Below are 14,279 nucleotides of genomic sequence, written 5' to 3' on the forward strand. Positions count from 1 at the left end.
TAAACAGCGTGCAATTCTTGGTGATAAAGAAAATAATCACCTCAGTGCCTATGGCTCGTCTTCCCATTTCACGCCCACATGAAGTTTGGGCTACTTTAGCATATCTTTACAAGACATGATTCTGGAATGAGATGAGAAGCGCACGGGTTGATACTAAGCACCGTGTAGTCCGAAGTCAGCCGAGTACCTAACATCACACGTTGTGTCCTCCCGTGTCTCGTGGAGTTACTGGTTGCTACTAGTCATGCTGCAAATCACGTTGCAGATTTTAAACAACAGGAGGTGCATTTGGGCCAATTGGTGATCAATCATTTAGTCAAGAGCAGCGCGGAAGTTTATATGTGGACAAAATGAAGAAAAGTGGTCGTCTTGCATCTTGTTTTACTTTTTCATTTTGACCTTGTTTGAAACTACGTGCTATTTTTAACAAAATTACATTCAGTGAACAGTTTGACAGCATTTAATGATCCCCTTTTGTAGATACTGCAGTCTGTCTTGAGCTCTTTATTCCACAGTGAAAAGTGACATGAACTACCTGTGTAGCTTTTGTATATCAAGCTTTCTTATAATATTTTATATTTTTTTCTCGTAGCATCTTGTATTTCAATGTCCATATAATTTCTTTTCTTCCTGACTGTCAACCCGGTTATCATCAGTGAAACCTGCGGGCATGAACATTGAAATCAACAACTGCGTCACAAGTATACCGGTACCGTTGAGCGGTGTACAAATAGGAATCACGTAAGTATCGAAGTGCAGAATTTTTTTGTCCACTTGGTGGGAAGGAGATAAACGCATTGCCGTAAGGATGGTTTTGTTGAGAAACGATTTGCAAAATCGAAGGGTGAAAAAGGTGTTAGGATGGGACGTGCTGCACTTTCTCAGCAGACATTTCATTGAACCACATGTATAACATAGCACTACAAATTTTTGTGTTGCATTTCGCGAGCTATATGCAAACGACGTGGAAGGCAAAATAATAGAATAGCACGTGCCCATAAAGACGTCGTACGAAAAGCAGTTCAGGCTTGTCCGTATAGACGGAATATAGTGGGCAGCGTAGACGACTTGCGAAAAAAAATTATTCTTTCAATATTCAAAATTTAGGACATAACTTATATAGGCATTGATTCGTTGCATTTTTATAATAACCACAGTGTCCACTCAGCAGGACATGATAAGACGACGTCTATCATTGAAAGTGGTGAAGTAACTGGTCCCATATTTCTAAGGACAACCAATTTGGCCGAATAACTGTAACTTTCAATGGCGTTCCTTCAGCAAGTCACATGGGAAAGGTTTTAGGTGCACAAGCCACACCTCTATTAGCCTACAAGGAAAAGATATATGGTACCTACAACGACACGTACCAGCTGATATGACGTGCTGCTTTAGGTTACAGTCCATTGGTCGCCATGGTGGGCGGCTGATTATTGATATAGATTTTACATAAATGTGCGTTAAGAATTAAAAAAAATCATTTGTTAGTAACGTGTCGTCCTGTTTAATCCTCCAGTCTTTCGTGGCCATCCTATCGTGAATTTTTAAGTATTAACCTTCAATACTTCCCCATGGGTTTCTTTCGACAATATATATATTGTAAGCACATTCCAAGCATTTGATCGTTCTCACTTGCACATACCCATCATCATCGTTCTCACTTGCTCATACCCATCATCATCGTCCTCTCTCTTGGTGTGGTTCTGAGCCGAGCCAGACATCGCAGAAGCGTTTATTCTGCGATGTCTGGCTCGGCTCAGAACCACACCAAGAGAGAGGACGATGATGATGGGTATGAGCAAGTGAGAACGATGATGATGGGTATGTGCAAGTGAGAACGATCAAATGCTTGGAATGTGCTTACAATTTATATATATATATATATATATATATATATATATATATATATATATATATATATATATTTATGTATATATAAGACCAATACTTCGTGCGTCTTTTTAAGCAAATAGTTTAACAATTAGTAAAATACCAACTTTTGTATAAATATATATTCTTGTTTACTATACCAATAATGTCCGAGCCGCAACTCCAGACTTTTTTTTAGTTTTGATGAAAATGCAGCGATATCTCAGTCATGGGTGCTTTATAAGGAGGTATTATTTCTCTATATAATGATAACAACGCCTTCGAAATGATGAATAATCACAGTAAGTTCTGACTCTAAAGCGTGTAAGCTTGTGTGCTTTCAAGCCTTATTATTTAGGGTATGCAATACGCCGACCTTACAAAGCCCTCGTCAGTGGTGCCCACAGGATGGAGGTCTTTTTTTTTCGGTCCTCTTCCAATAGGCCTCACTTCTTAATTACCACACTTTAAATAAATACTACGAATAACATTCCGTTAACGCCTCTTTACTTCCTGTGTTCGTCCGATTGTACGCACAACGTTACTTACCACAGACATACAGTGACTCGCCCAACGAAATGTTCTTCCTAAATAACATACACTGTGTTTTCTTTGGTTTAATGACGTTTGCCTTCACATAACTGCCTCTAATAAGAAGGACAAAAAAAAACAAAGTGCCCTTCAATACACCCCTTGTCTTTCGCAGCGATAATAATTTTGACACCAAGCTCGCTAAGTGCTGAAAAATTGACGCGCGCTGAATATAAACAGTAAATACGCTCACAGTTGAGCGTGGCATCTTTTAATCAAACCTGAGATTCAGTCAACACAAAGATACCGGAATAGCATATCAAAGGCTAAAGTGCTCAACGCCGTGAGAGTATGCACTTACGAAGGAGACAATCTCAAGGTATCTTGAGAATGTCTCCTTCCTATTCATAACTAAAGTGTGGTGAGCACTCTCAAAGCACGCATAAGCTAGCGTGCCACCAAATGCAGTGCATGGTGAGTTTGCAATTACCTAATTGAAAATTCGGTACATTTTAAACAGCGTATTCCTGACAATACTGGGTGCCATTATTGCGGCAGCCACCATTTTGGACCTGTACCTGGCGCGCAAGAAACGAGCGAAAAACAATCTGGGTACGTTTTTCATTTTGTATTTTCTTTTGACAATCACTATATATTCAATATTTCCAGTTGAACTAAAAAAATCGAAGACATCGGTGTATGCAGGATATTCTTCTTATTCGAAAGAAAAAAGAAGACAGCAAATGTGAAGGAAACACGAACAGTACAACTTCTACAAAAATAAAACGTTTCCCTCCAGCACACCTAATTGGTACTGTTAGGCCTGTTGGCCTTGTAAGCTTGCGAAAACGCGAAATTGAAAGTTGCCCGTGGAAGTTCTTGGCTAACAAAGGCAGTTTTTTCCATTAGTAAGCACTACAAAATTATGCATTGTTTGCACGCAGTGAAACTGTACAACAGTCGTCGTAACAGCACCTACACAAGCTTTCTGGATACTTTAAAAACGTCTCTTCACAGTTGGCTTTCAAAATTTCATCTCATCAATAATATAATAATTTTGCTGGTGTTTCTCCCGCAAAAACAACGATATGATTATGGTTGATGTCACAGTGGCCCCTTGGTGGCCGCTGTGATGTGGCACATCACATCGGTTCCTCGGTCTTCTTTTGCGGGTGCTTAAATCTACAAGTACACGGGCGTCTAGCATTTTACTTCCATGGAAGCGGGACCACCGTGATGGGGATCCAACACATCTAAAAAATTGTATTGAACTTGAAGTTTTGATCAGTTATACCCGCACTGCTCTGCTGTGGGGCCAACCACTAGTACACTACTGGATAACCTTTTGAATAGCTTAGCTGTTTCTGCCAGTCGTAAAAACTACAGGTGGGTAAGCGCCACAAGAATCGGTCAATCCCCCCTAACCGAATACCGCACCTGTGAGCGGTAAACAAAAACTGTGATCGGCAAACAAAGATCGACATATAGCAAGAAAACCGAAGAAATGTATAGAAATAAAAAAGTAAGAAATGAAAATGAAGCTTGTAAAACGTTCGAAAGTAACAAAGATAGCAAAAAGAGAACAAGAGCGAGCTAGCGAGCGAGAGAAAACGATAGACAGAGAAAAGTAGTGAGAAGAGAAGGGGAAAAGAACATCATAATTTAGACAGACTGAGAAAGGAACAGAGAGAAGGACAAATAGAAAGAAAAAAAAACAGGAAGAAAAAGATACAAAACAATAAGCAAAGCAGACAGAGGAAGCATAACATTTAAAAAGAAACAAAAAAAAAGAGTTAGAAAATTCATAGATATAGAGGAGTAAAGACAAAAATGAGAAACAAAGATTGATAAACAGTGAGAAAGAGATGCAAAAATAAAGAAAGAGAAATAAAGAAATTGATAGCAACAGGAACAAAAAACGTATACAAAAAACAGTGCTAAAGACGAACAAACAAAAGTAAGAATGAAAAAAAAAGAGAAACTGGAAAGATTACCTTTCTTTTCTTCCTTCAGGCAAGGGACCTAAAGTAAGAGTTCACAATAACTTTCTTTTTTTTCCTTTTATAATTATTTGTTCTTTCCTCTTTTCTGTAAGCAGGAAATGTATTGTAGAGAACGCACCACTGTCTAGTAGGTTTTATTTCCTGTCAATGTTTTTTTTTCAATTGAGAGGGTTAAAAAAATACCCCCTTGAGAATATTCAGAAAATCCCTAACACTTTACACGATCTTCGACAAGTTGGACAAGCAATAAGGCTACAAATCGTGTATGTTACAAAGCGCTATACTGCGATCTGCCTATTTTCTGTATGTAAAGAGAAATCCATACATATTTGTCAAGAAGAAAGGCTTTTTGAGTAAGGAAAACAATTTTAGAACCCTCAGTTTCACCTTTAAGGGTTGAGCATGACAGCGACATGTTGTCCCTACGTTGTACTTCAATCAATAAGTGCGTGGTTTTCTTGTATGATGTTACGCTAAAAGTTGAAATTGTGGACTACTACAATTGTAATCAATAAAGTTGAAAGTGGCTTGTGTCAGTTGAAATTTCACGTATGACTGAATTATGTGTAATGGGTAGCGTGCTATAAACCACGAGCAATCCTGCGCGTAAAATATTTTCGTGAAATGCGCGGCTGACTTTTTTAAACGTCTTTAGAGCCAGGATTCCAGAAACACCAACTGTGATTTGCACAATGACTGATAAAGACACCCATTCCTAAAGGTAGAGAAAGCGGTCTGTGGGGATCGCTCATTCTTCGGTCTGGTAATTTACACATGGTGATTTGATTTATTGCCACTCGAAAAGAATACCTTGGACCGTTCATGTTTATGTAGCTCATGAATGCACTCATCACAAAAAAAAACAAGAAATCAGTGATGAAGAGAGTCATAGGCAGTCCGCAGGCCGCAAGCAAGAGATTCACAAGCCACGTGTTCGAGATCATTGCTATAGACCTCTTGCGCGAAGTATGACTGACGACGAGTTTCCTCTCGACGAGAGCCTTCATCATCAGGTGCACTCGCCCGCTTTCACTCACTCATGAATCATACTACGCATAGCTAACTGCCTTTTGGCTTTATGCAGAACCGCACGGCAACGCTAACGGTGAATGGGGGGCGGCAAAAGTGCGCTTTGAGTGTTCATATCATTCTAACTGCAATAATCAATTCTTATCTTACGAATAACTCTTGTTTAACTAAGGTGCTCTAATTCTGTATAGGTGTTGCACAAATAATTATTTTTACGCCACATGTAGGGATTCCTACGTACCTGATGGTATTTTCGGCGGCGGGAAACTCAGCATTGATAACGAGAGCAACCAAGAAGAACTCGGATGCCTACGCCCTGCGCTTTCTCCACGGAATGAGGTTGCTGAGCATGATCTGGATCATGCTGGGCCACTCATACGGCACAATTTCAGACACTCTTTGTGAGTATTTAAAATGTGCTCATTATTTTCACCTAGCAACTTGTACACAATGCGAATACATTTAATCAAATCTGTAAACAACTATAGATAACTAAATGCGAATTGATACTATACGTGCAAGCTGGAATGATGACCTAAATACGCTTTGAAGCACATCAATACACATAAATTACTTTTCATTGCTAATACATTGGTTTATTTGTCACGGTAATCAGACTGAACGGCATCTTATATCTAAATAGTTTTGCAGAGTAATGTTCAAAGTGGACGTTTGTAATGAGACGAAAATGCAGCTGGAACACATTGAAGGATATTTTCGCACCGTAAAATCGGCATCACAGCTGTCGTGGATCAGAACACTGAAGCTGAGAAAGGCCAACATTAAACAAACTACGCAGCTTTCTCTTTTGTTACGTTTTTTATAAAGTATACAATGTCACGTGTTTATTTCAAATATTCGCATCCCTTTTCATGTTTCGACTGTAGCCGGCTTGGCCAACAACATCTTGTATTTCGAGAGATGGGAAAATATGATCGTTACCGGCGGCTACCTCAGCGTCGACACATTCTTCTTTCTTAGGTAAGCGTAACACTACAACTATTGGAATGAGATTTTACCTTGCTACTGCGGCTAAGTGAATAGTCTTTCAAGCAAAACAAATATTGACAACTTCAAACTTTTTTTCACACTTTTTAGCACTTCAAACTAACTCTAACTCAATATTACTATTTTTTTCTTGAACACGTTTACTGCATCCTTGGTCACTCGTGGGTCACGGTTGGGCTTCTTATACGGCTGCGAACGTCGAGTTATCTGCATGTAGCTGCAACATTATGACACTTGACCTCAACATGTTTGTTGCAGTTGCTCACCGGTGACCCCCGACGCAAACAAAAATAATGTGTTTGCACTATGTGTGGCGTGACCCATCTGTGACACACGCGCGAGAGCTTTTCATCTTGTGCTATTCTCTGTAGTTCTAAAATACAACTAATATTTATTTTATTTTTAGTCATTTAGTGCATGCTGTCAATAGATTATGAATAATTGCAGGACAGACACAACCTGTAGGTATAAAAAGGGTAAAAATCTAAGGAGAATTCATGTAAAAAAACAAAACTTGTTTTGTGAATGGCAACGTAACAATCAATACAAAAAGTGATATATGTAAAACATTTATATACAGCTGTGAAACCTAACTGTAAAGCGCCGACACATCATAACACAGCAATATATTTACGATTAGGTTCCACAAACAAACTCACACACTAGTACGTAAGCTTTACAAGATAGTACAATAAAGGCATACATTGCAATGGTATTTAGTGCCAAGAGGCAATATATATTGTTTACTGCATTGGACTCGAGGCGGCGCATTTCTTTGTATGAAACCGAGTGGCGAGATGTTCCTTCTACGCGCTGCTCGCAAACGTTTACCGCAGGTTTTGGAATGCGTGTCGTTGTAATAAATGCACTAAATTTCCTGCTGCAAAACTTTCCAGGATGCCTAATTAGGGCTCGTGCCTTTACGGGCGCTAAACAAAGTGTAGCACCGAGAGAAGAAACCAACTTGTCACTGAAATAGACTTCATGTGTGTTTTATAGGCCAGCACTTTGTATTTAGACACAGATTTGCGTGGAAAAGGCAGAAAACAGCATTCTATCTCTCAAATAAACAAGCCAAACACCCACTCTAGCAGTGGCAGCACTGCCTTGTTGGTTCATATTGCTACTAAATTTTCAATTTAATCTAACTAATAAATATTTCTATCTCAGGAACTATGTTCAAGTGTTTTGATCTGGCAAGTACTTAGTATTTAAGCGTAGAAGCACGCGAATAAGAAAAAAAAGCTTTGCACCTTTCAAACAAACACGCCAAACGCTCTTTGCAAAGGTGGCAACGATATGTCGTTGAAGGAAAAGATAGAATAGCTGCGTGTTCCTTCCGTGGGTCACAGAGCACTTGGGAAATAAATCCAATGGCCAACTACTGAGTCACTCCACTCCTTAAATCAGACAGAAAAAAAATCGTGCCACAGAGAACGTGTAATAAATCATCACAATCACTTGATTATTCCAGTAAAACAGGCAGGGTAACTTGCCTTTAAGTTCGCAGGATGCTTCTTTGTTTGTCAAAACTTTACAAAAGTTTTTAATTAAAAGTTTCCGTTTTTGAAAGCAAAGTGTCTGAAGTGCATTTTCACCCCTATAATATATTCCGGCAGCTCCCACGCATTTTAGGGGTCGTTGCCATTCGAAGCAGGAATCGAAGAGCTGCCTATGTCACACTGGAGTCAAATGTTATCCGACAGATCGACATTTTGCGAGATTAGAGTTGTTGTGTGCATAACGTGGGCTTACTGGGCACGACGAGTACAATGTGACACCTAAAGAGTAGCTTTTTGTACAAAGTTAAGTGGGTGCTCTCGTCAGAGCACATGTGTCAGCTGAAGTATGAAATGCTTTTTCGCTGTTATTGTCAGCGGCCTTAAACCAACCTTGAGTCAAATGCCAGCGCCGTAGCCTGGCATTTAGACGAGACATCCGAGCTATCAGCCCAACGTTTAAGTAGTCCTTGCGAGTGTATCCTTCTTACAGGACCGCATTGCATACTGTGCCAGTGGCTTAAACAATAAAAATATGCATTACCCTACAATTTATAAAGCTTGTTCACGCAACTACCGAGACAGTAATTTTCATGCACTGCAATCTTATTTATCTGATACAATAGTGACGTTCCCAAGGCAGATAGAGTACCAGTGACGTTCCCAGGCAAATAGAGCCCCCGTCGTGTGCTCGTATGAAGGCCATCAATGAGCAAGTAAATAGGTATCACTGGGTGAGCCACCGTACTCTACAAAATGAAGCATGGTGCGGCATGGCGCATTAACTTCATCTGCTATCGTTTTGAGACCCTGGTTCGCAATCTAGCTCCTCCTCTCGTCCAGCCTGGCTTCCTCAATCCCACTTCCATTTGTTATCATTAAAGTTTATTATTCCTTTTCCTCCTTGCTGACGGAGTGGGCACATCGGCTACACAGACTAGGCAAAGGCTTGACTTTATCTCAAACAGTGACAGCAAACAACTGCGTTCATATGGACGAGTACACAGGTGTTGTGCCGCTATGGTTTGGGGTCCATTGGCACGAACGCACACAGACAAGCTAGAAAAAATAAAGACTAGAGTCATGGGGTTTGTATTGCAAAATTTTTCAAGGCGATTCAGTGTATCTGAGGTAAGAGAAATAATTTAGTAGGACAGACTTCTCATTAAGACGCTTGATTCACAAAATTAAATTGTTTCAGAACACTCAATATTCACAATAGAATAATCGCACGAAATATTTGCACAACCCTGATTTCGTGTCTGTGAGAGTGTATCATTATCTAAAAGTAAAATGAATATTCTGTAATATAGCTACGTACAAGAAGTAACTTTCCCCCAGTACAATTAGAGCCTGGAATCGTTTACTCACGGACGTCGTCAAAGTAAGGTCAAATGCCCTGTTTTTACAGGCGCTTAATCATCTTTTGTTAAATGTTTCTCCATGTTATGGTGTATTAGTATCGTTCAGATAATGTTGTCGTGTTCACTCCATGTAAACTGTACCTTGTGTTATGAACTTAATGTATTCGCCCCCTCCAAGCTGTAAGTATTTGATAAATAAATAAAATAAATGAAAGTCTAACGTTGTTTCATAGGGTGCACCCTTACGAACACCTACAAGGTAGTGGTTCTGATATAATCTCCAAACAATTGGTCATACCAAAGGACTGTTCGGGCTTACGTTTGAAATCGATTATGGCAGACCCACCCATTTTACAGCGAAGTTGTATAGCTCTACCCCAAAATTTCTTTGTCTCTCTGGACTGAAAATGAAACGCCAAGCCTGTAAACCATCAACAGACGCTCGCGCTTGCATGCACCTCTGCTAGCAGACGCGAGTTCTTTGCGTTGTCACCTCGAACGCTTAAAAGGGCATTCGGAGACGGAGACAGATGAGCCGACTCACGCGTTTGCTCTTGGTTTTGTGCAAAACTGTTACGCCACAGCTGAATCCCAGCGTCTTTTGGTGGTTTGGGAGTGCTTTCTAGGCAAACGGCATATTTTTCTTTGCAATTAGGCATAAGGTGCGCTTAGTATTAGATTCAATAATGAAAACCGCAAAACAGCCATTAAAACTGCACGCTGCATGATAAGGCGCATACAACACAGGGGACACTCTGCCACGCATTCACTGTAAAGATAAGATTGATAAGACGTCGAGCGGTCTTCACAGAACTCAGTGCATGTTTCCGCTTTTCATATAAGGGAGGGCTGTCTAACAACTGAATCAGTTCATTTTAAGATCTCCATATTTAGAAAATCACATCATGTTTTAAAAAAACATAAGAAGATAGTAAACTGTCAGTTTGGCTTTAGAAAAGGTAAATCTACAAAGGCAACACTTTTATCCTTGAAATAAAGTATAGTTCAACGCACAAATAGCGGAGAATTCACCTTCAGCCTCTTCATTGATTTGAGCAAGGCCCTTGACTGCCTTGGGCATGACATTCTTACATACAAGTTATGTATTTAAAGAGTACACGCACATTCACTAGCTTTTATGAAATCATATCTTGCAAATAGAACTCAGCTTTTAAGTATTGACAATGACCTGTCTGCTTTCTTAACACTTAAAAATTATGTGCCATTAAGAAGCATTTTGGGCACGCCACTATTCAACTTGTATTTTAGTGACTTAATAAATGCAGACGCTTCAGTTCACTCACCTGCGGGTCAGCAGCCGAGTGATGTCAACCGCCTCCTGAAGTCAGTATTTTTGTTCTCCCGTGCTTGCACCTCTTGTACATAGAGTGATATCATCGGCGTATAAGGCGCGATGTATCCCAGGTACAGCGTCTAAAGGCGTGAGAGCTTAAGGATGGGCAAGTTGAAAAGCAGTGGTGATATCGCTGAGCCTTGCGGCGTGCCCTCGTTAGGGAGTTGAAAAAGCTCGCTCCGGATATTGGCAATCTCTACAGCGGCTGTGCGGTTGGTGAGGAAAGCCAGAATGTAGGCATTTGTTTTGGCACCGCAGCCGAGATCTTCAAGGCTATGCCGAATGGATTCGCGGCTCACATTGCCGAATGCGCCCTTTACGTCCAGAGCTAGAACAGATGACTTACTGTGCTTGCTCAAGCAGAGAAGAATATCTTCCTTTATCTGCAAGAGGATGTCTTATGTGCTGGCCATTTGACAGAATCCGAACATGGTGTTTGGCTAGTGACCATTGTCTTCGAGGTGTTTGTTAAGCCACTCGTTTACCATGTGCTCAAAGAGGTTCCCAGTGCAAGACGTAAGGAAATTGGGACGAAGATTCGCAATCGAGATTGGCTTGTTTGGCCTTGGTACTATGGTCACCTCTGAGTGCTTCCAGGTTTGTGGTTGCTCGCCCTTTCTCCAGCAGTCCTTATATTGCCAAAGGAGCGCCGTCAACGCTGGGACGGTAGCTGTCGTATGTGCTTATAGGTCATTCTGTCTGTTTCGTGGCTAACGTTGCGCGTAAGCTTAGCGAAGGCCGCGTGTAGCTCTGCCTGCGGGAAAGGCTGGTTTGGTGCTTCGTTTGGTGCTCCTCGGTACTCTCTGGGTGTGGAAGTGTTGATGAAGGTAGCTTGCTGGTTAACAGAGACACGACGCTGTGCACAAAATACTTGGAGTAAATGGTGCTCTGTGCCCTCATAGTTGTGCATGAGCCGCTGAATTGTATGTCTTTTATGAGTTTTGGTGTCTGTGTCGTCGACCAGGCCTCGAAGAATGCGCCAAATCTTTTTTGTTCTTAGTGTCCCTTGAAGTTGGTTGCAGAACGACTACCAGTTCTGGCTCGCAAGGTTTTCGGATAATTTTTTGCCAGCCAGATGAGTACGGCAACGCGGCACTTGAGCTGGCGCTTGAGCTTTTGCCGTTGCCAAAGTTTCATAAGTGATCTTCGTGCTTACCATAGGTGAATGAGATGATTATCGACTGCTGAATTGTCCTCGTTCCAGTGTATTGTTTTGGTATGTCTGCCAGCAACACTTACAATACCGTTTAACCAGGTTCAATACCTTCAATAGTCGAGTCATCATCAAGTTCATTCCTGTAGTCGGTCCAGTCCGTGAGCCGAGCTTTTCCTGCCTTGAGCGTGCCATGAGTCTGTTCAACCTCTGTTTGAATTGTTATGGTCGCTCCCTATAGTGTCCGGTAGTCTTGTCCACGTTGCGTTGCGCGCCTCTAGTGAACGTAAAATCAGAATTAGTATCCCTAGACACGCTGTTGCCCGCTCGGGTTGGATGGAGCAAGTCATCCACAGCGTCAGACCATGTCGCTGGGCAGCGTCGTAAAGACGCGCCTACTTCTTTGTGGTGCTGTAATAGCCTCAGGCTGCGTGTGGAGCATTGAAATCCCCAACTCAGACAAGCTGGTAGCCGTTAAATTTTGACGGAACTCGCAGATGAAGTGGTCATATTGATGTAATTGCTCCTGTGGAGGGCTCTAAATGTTGGCCAGGTGTATGATCTGTCGAGTCTTCCGAGTGGGGATTATCTCCACAATGGCGTGTTCGATGTCAATGTCTTCAATTACCCGAGCCTGTGCGTTTGGAGTCTTCTTGACTAGAATTGCGGTGCGGGGTGAGCATGTGAGAGTGCTGTAGCCAGGAAGCTAGATTTTTTCTGGGTGGGTTTCCTGGAAGGCGATCATATCTGGATTATTCATTTTAGCATATTCTTGCAAGTTTGCAGAACGAGGTCTGTAGAATCTGCAATTACAGTGGCAAATTCGAAGAGTGGGAAGTTACTCAGACTGTCTACGGATGGGAGCTGCCATTTCGGCAGTTTATTTTTGCCTGGCGCTGAGCATTTGGCGATGTCGATCCAATTTCCGCTAGAGTTTTATCCCCCAAAGTCTTTCGATCTTTCCGCTTGGTTTCTTAATGCTGCACCTACTCCTCATGGGTAACAATATTTTCGTATGCATATGTTATGAAGTTATGCTGTTGTGCCATAAAGCCATCGAGCTTGGCGTCGAGCGTGCTTAGAGTAAACGTCATTGGGTCTACAATTTCCTTAGTTTTAGTAACCACTTTCTCCGTGAGTATGTTTGTGAATGCGAAGAGTTTCGCAGCAATGGTTTCCTCGAAAGCTTCAAGGCGTCGTTCGAGGAGGTCAAGTATCTTCGCATCATGTGCTTGCAGGTTTTCTCCTAACCGCTTCATACCGTCTGTTTTAGTACGCTGTCCCAAAGCTCTAGCGTGCTACACTTAGCTGGTGGGGGTTGTCGCACCCTTCGTCGTAGACCTTGGACTTTATTTCATAGAGCCCGGATGGTCGCTGTCCGAGCAGGCGAGATGGTCTAGGCACTCAAGGTCTTTAGGAAACTGAGTTCGTTACTACCAGTCACCGCGGCGGCCTAATTGATTCCCCTAACAGAGTGAGACAGTGATTGCGTGCGGGATCAAGAGCGACTTTTTTTCTTGGACCGAGAGCGACTTTGGTCAGATTTTTGTGAAGAGAGGGAGCTCGTGAACTTTCTGGCGTGGAAACCAATCCGGCTGAATCATCGGTGTTAGCACTCCAGCGATTTTCACGGGCGCGAGCGTTATCGAGATGCTGGCGCCTCACGTGATAAGGAGGGGAGTCGCTGAGGAGTTTCTTATTGAATTCCCTTCCAGCAGCCTCATTGCGTTCTCCGCCAATCTTGCACATCGGTTGGTGGTCGTGTGGTTCTGTGTCCTTGTCGTGGCCGCATTTGTAACAGAAGTTCGCTTTCTTCTGAGGGAAGATGTCCTCTTGTTGACCTATGGCGTCACAGGTTCGGCAATATTGGATAGACTTCTCGCTTGCTTCGCATCGGTAGTCCCCACTGAGGTACGTTAAGTAAAAAAGAACGTGGTGCCCGTCGATACTCATAACTGCAGCAGTGGAAGATCCCAGCATGCTTGCGCTAAGAACGTGGTATGTTGGGTCTGCGCGAAGTCCTGCAACAATCTCCGTGGGGCTTGTTTCTTGTTCGAGGCCGTAGATCTCTCCACGGCACACATCACCGGGGTGTCTATTGTGCGGATTTACTTGATATATTACTCCACCGATCTGTATAGCGTTTATACCTTGCAGTTTGAAAGCTCGTTCGGTACTTGCTGTGCTTGCGATGATCACATTCTCTACTTTCTTCACCTGTACTTGCACATGGTCATAGAAGTCCTGCTGGTCCAAGCCACTGGATCTTCCAAAGGCACGTGTAACTTCTGTGAGTGTTCGTTTTGAGATATCTTGTCCTGGTTGCGGGCGGAATACAAGTTTGAAGTCGTCAGTAGGGAATAACCGTATCCTAGTGCGGCGTCGACGCTGCTCTTAAGACTTGGCGTTTCGCTTCAGAGGATGTGTAGCTCTTTCTTAGGCTGACTTGAATTCTCTGACTGACCTGCC

At 42.1% G+C, this 14,279-nt stretch overlaps 1 protein-coding gene and 1 long non-coding RNA gene across 2 annotated transcripts in view; one reads left to right on the plus strand and one right to left on the minus strand.

Annotated features, from left to right (window-relative positions):
* The window catches only part of LOC119161989 (nose resistant to fluoxetine protein 6), a 109,488-nt gene that overhangs the window by 17,101 nt on the left and 78,108 nt on the right, over window positions 1-14,279 (plus strand). The window contains exons 5-8 of the mRNA XM_037414477.2: window positions 657-741; window positions 2,921-3,012; window positions 5,660-5,833; window positions 6,320-6,413. Coding sequence (XP_037270374.2) covers window positions 657-741; window positions 2,921-3,012; window positions 5,660-5,833; window positions 6,320-6,413 — 445 coding nt within the window. The remainder of the gene's footprint in view (window positions 1-656; window positions 742-2,920; window positions 3,013-5,659; window positions 5,834-6,319; window positions 6,414-14,279) is intronic.
* Window positions 443-7,879, minus strand: LOC142777285 (uncharacterized). Its single transcript, XR_012888009.1, has 3 exons — window positions 7,694-7,879; window positions 4,395-4,488; window positions 443-662 (listed from the first exon to the last, which is right to left on the minus strand). It is a non-coding gene; the product is annotated as an uncharacterized LOC142777285 (long non-coding RNA).

The sequence above is a fragment of the Rhipicephalus microplus genome, chromosome X, assembly GCF_043290135.1.
Source record: "Rhipicephalus microplus isolate Deutch F79 chromosome X, USDA_Rmic, whole genome shotgun sequence".
Classification (NCBI taxonomy): Eukaryota; Metazoa; Arthropoda; class Arachnida; order Ixodida; family Ixodidae; genus Rhipicephalus; species Rhipicephalus microplus.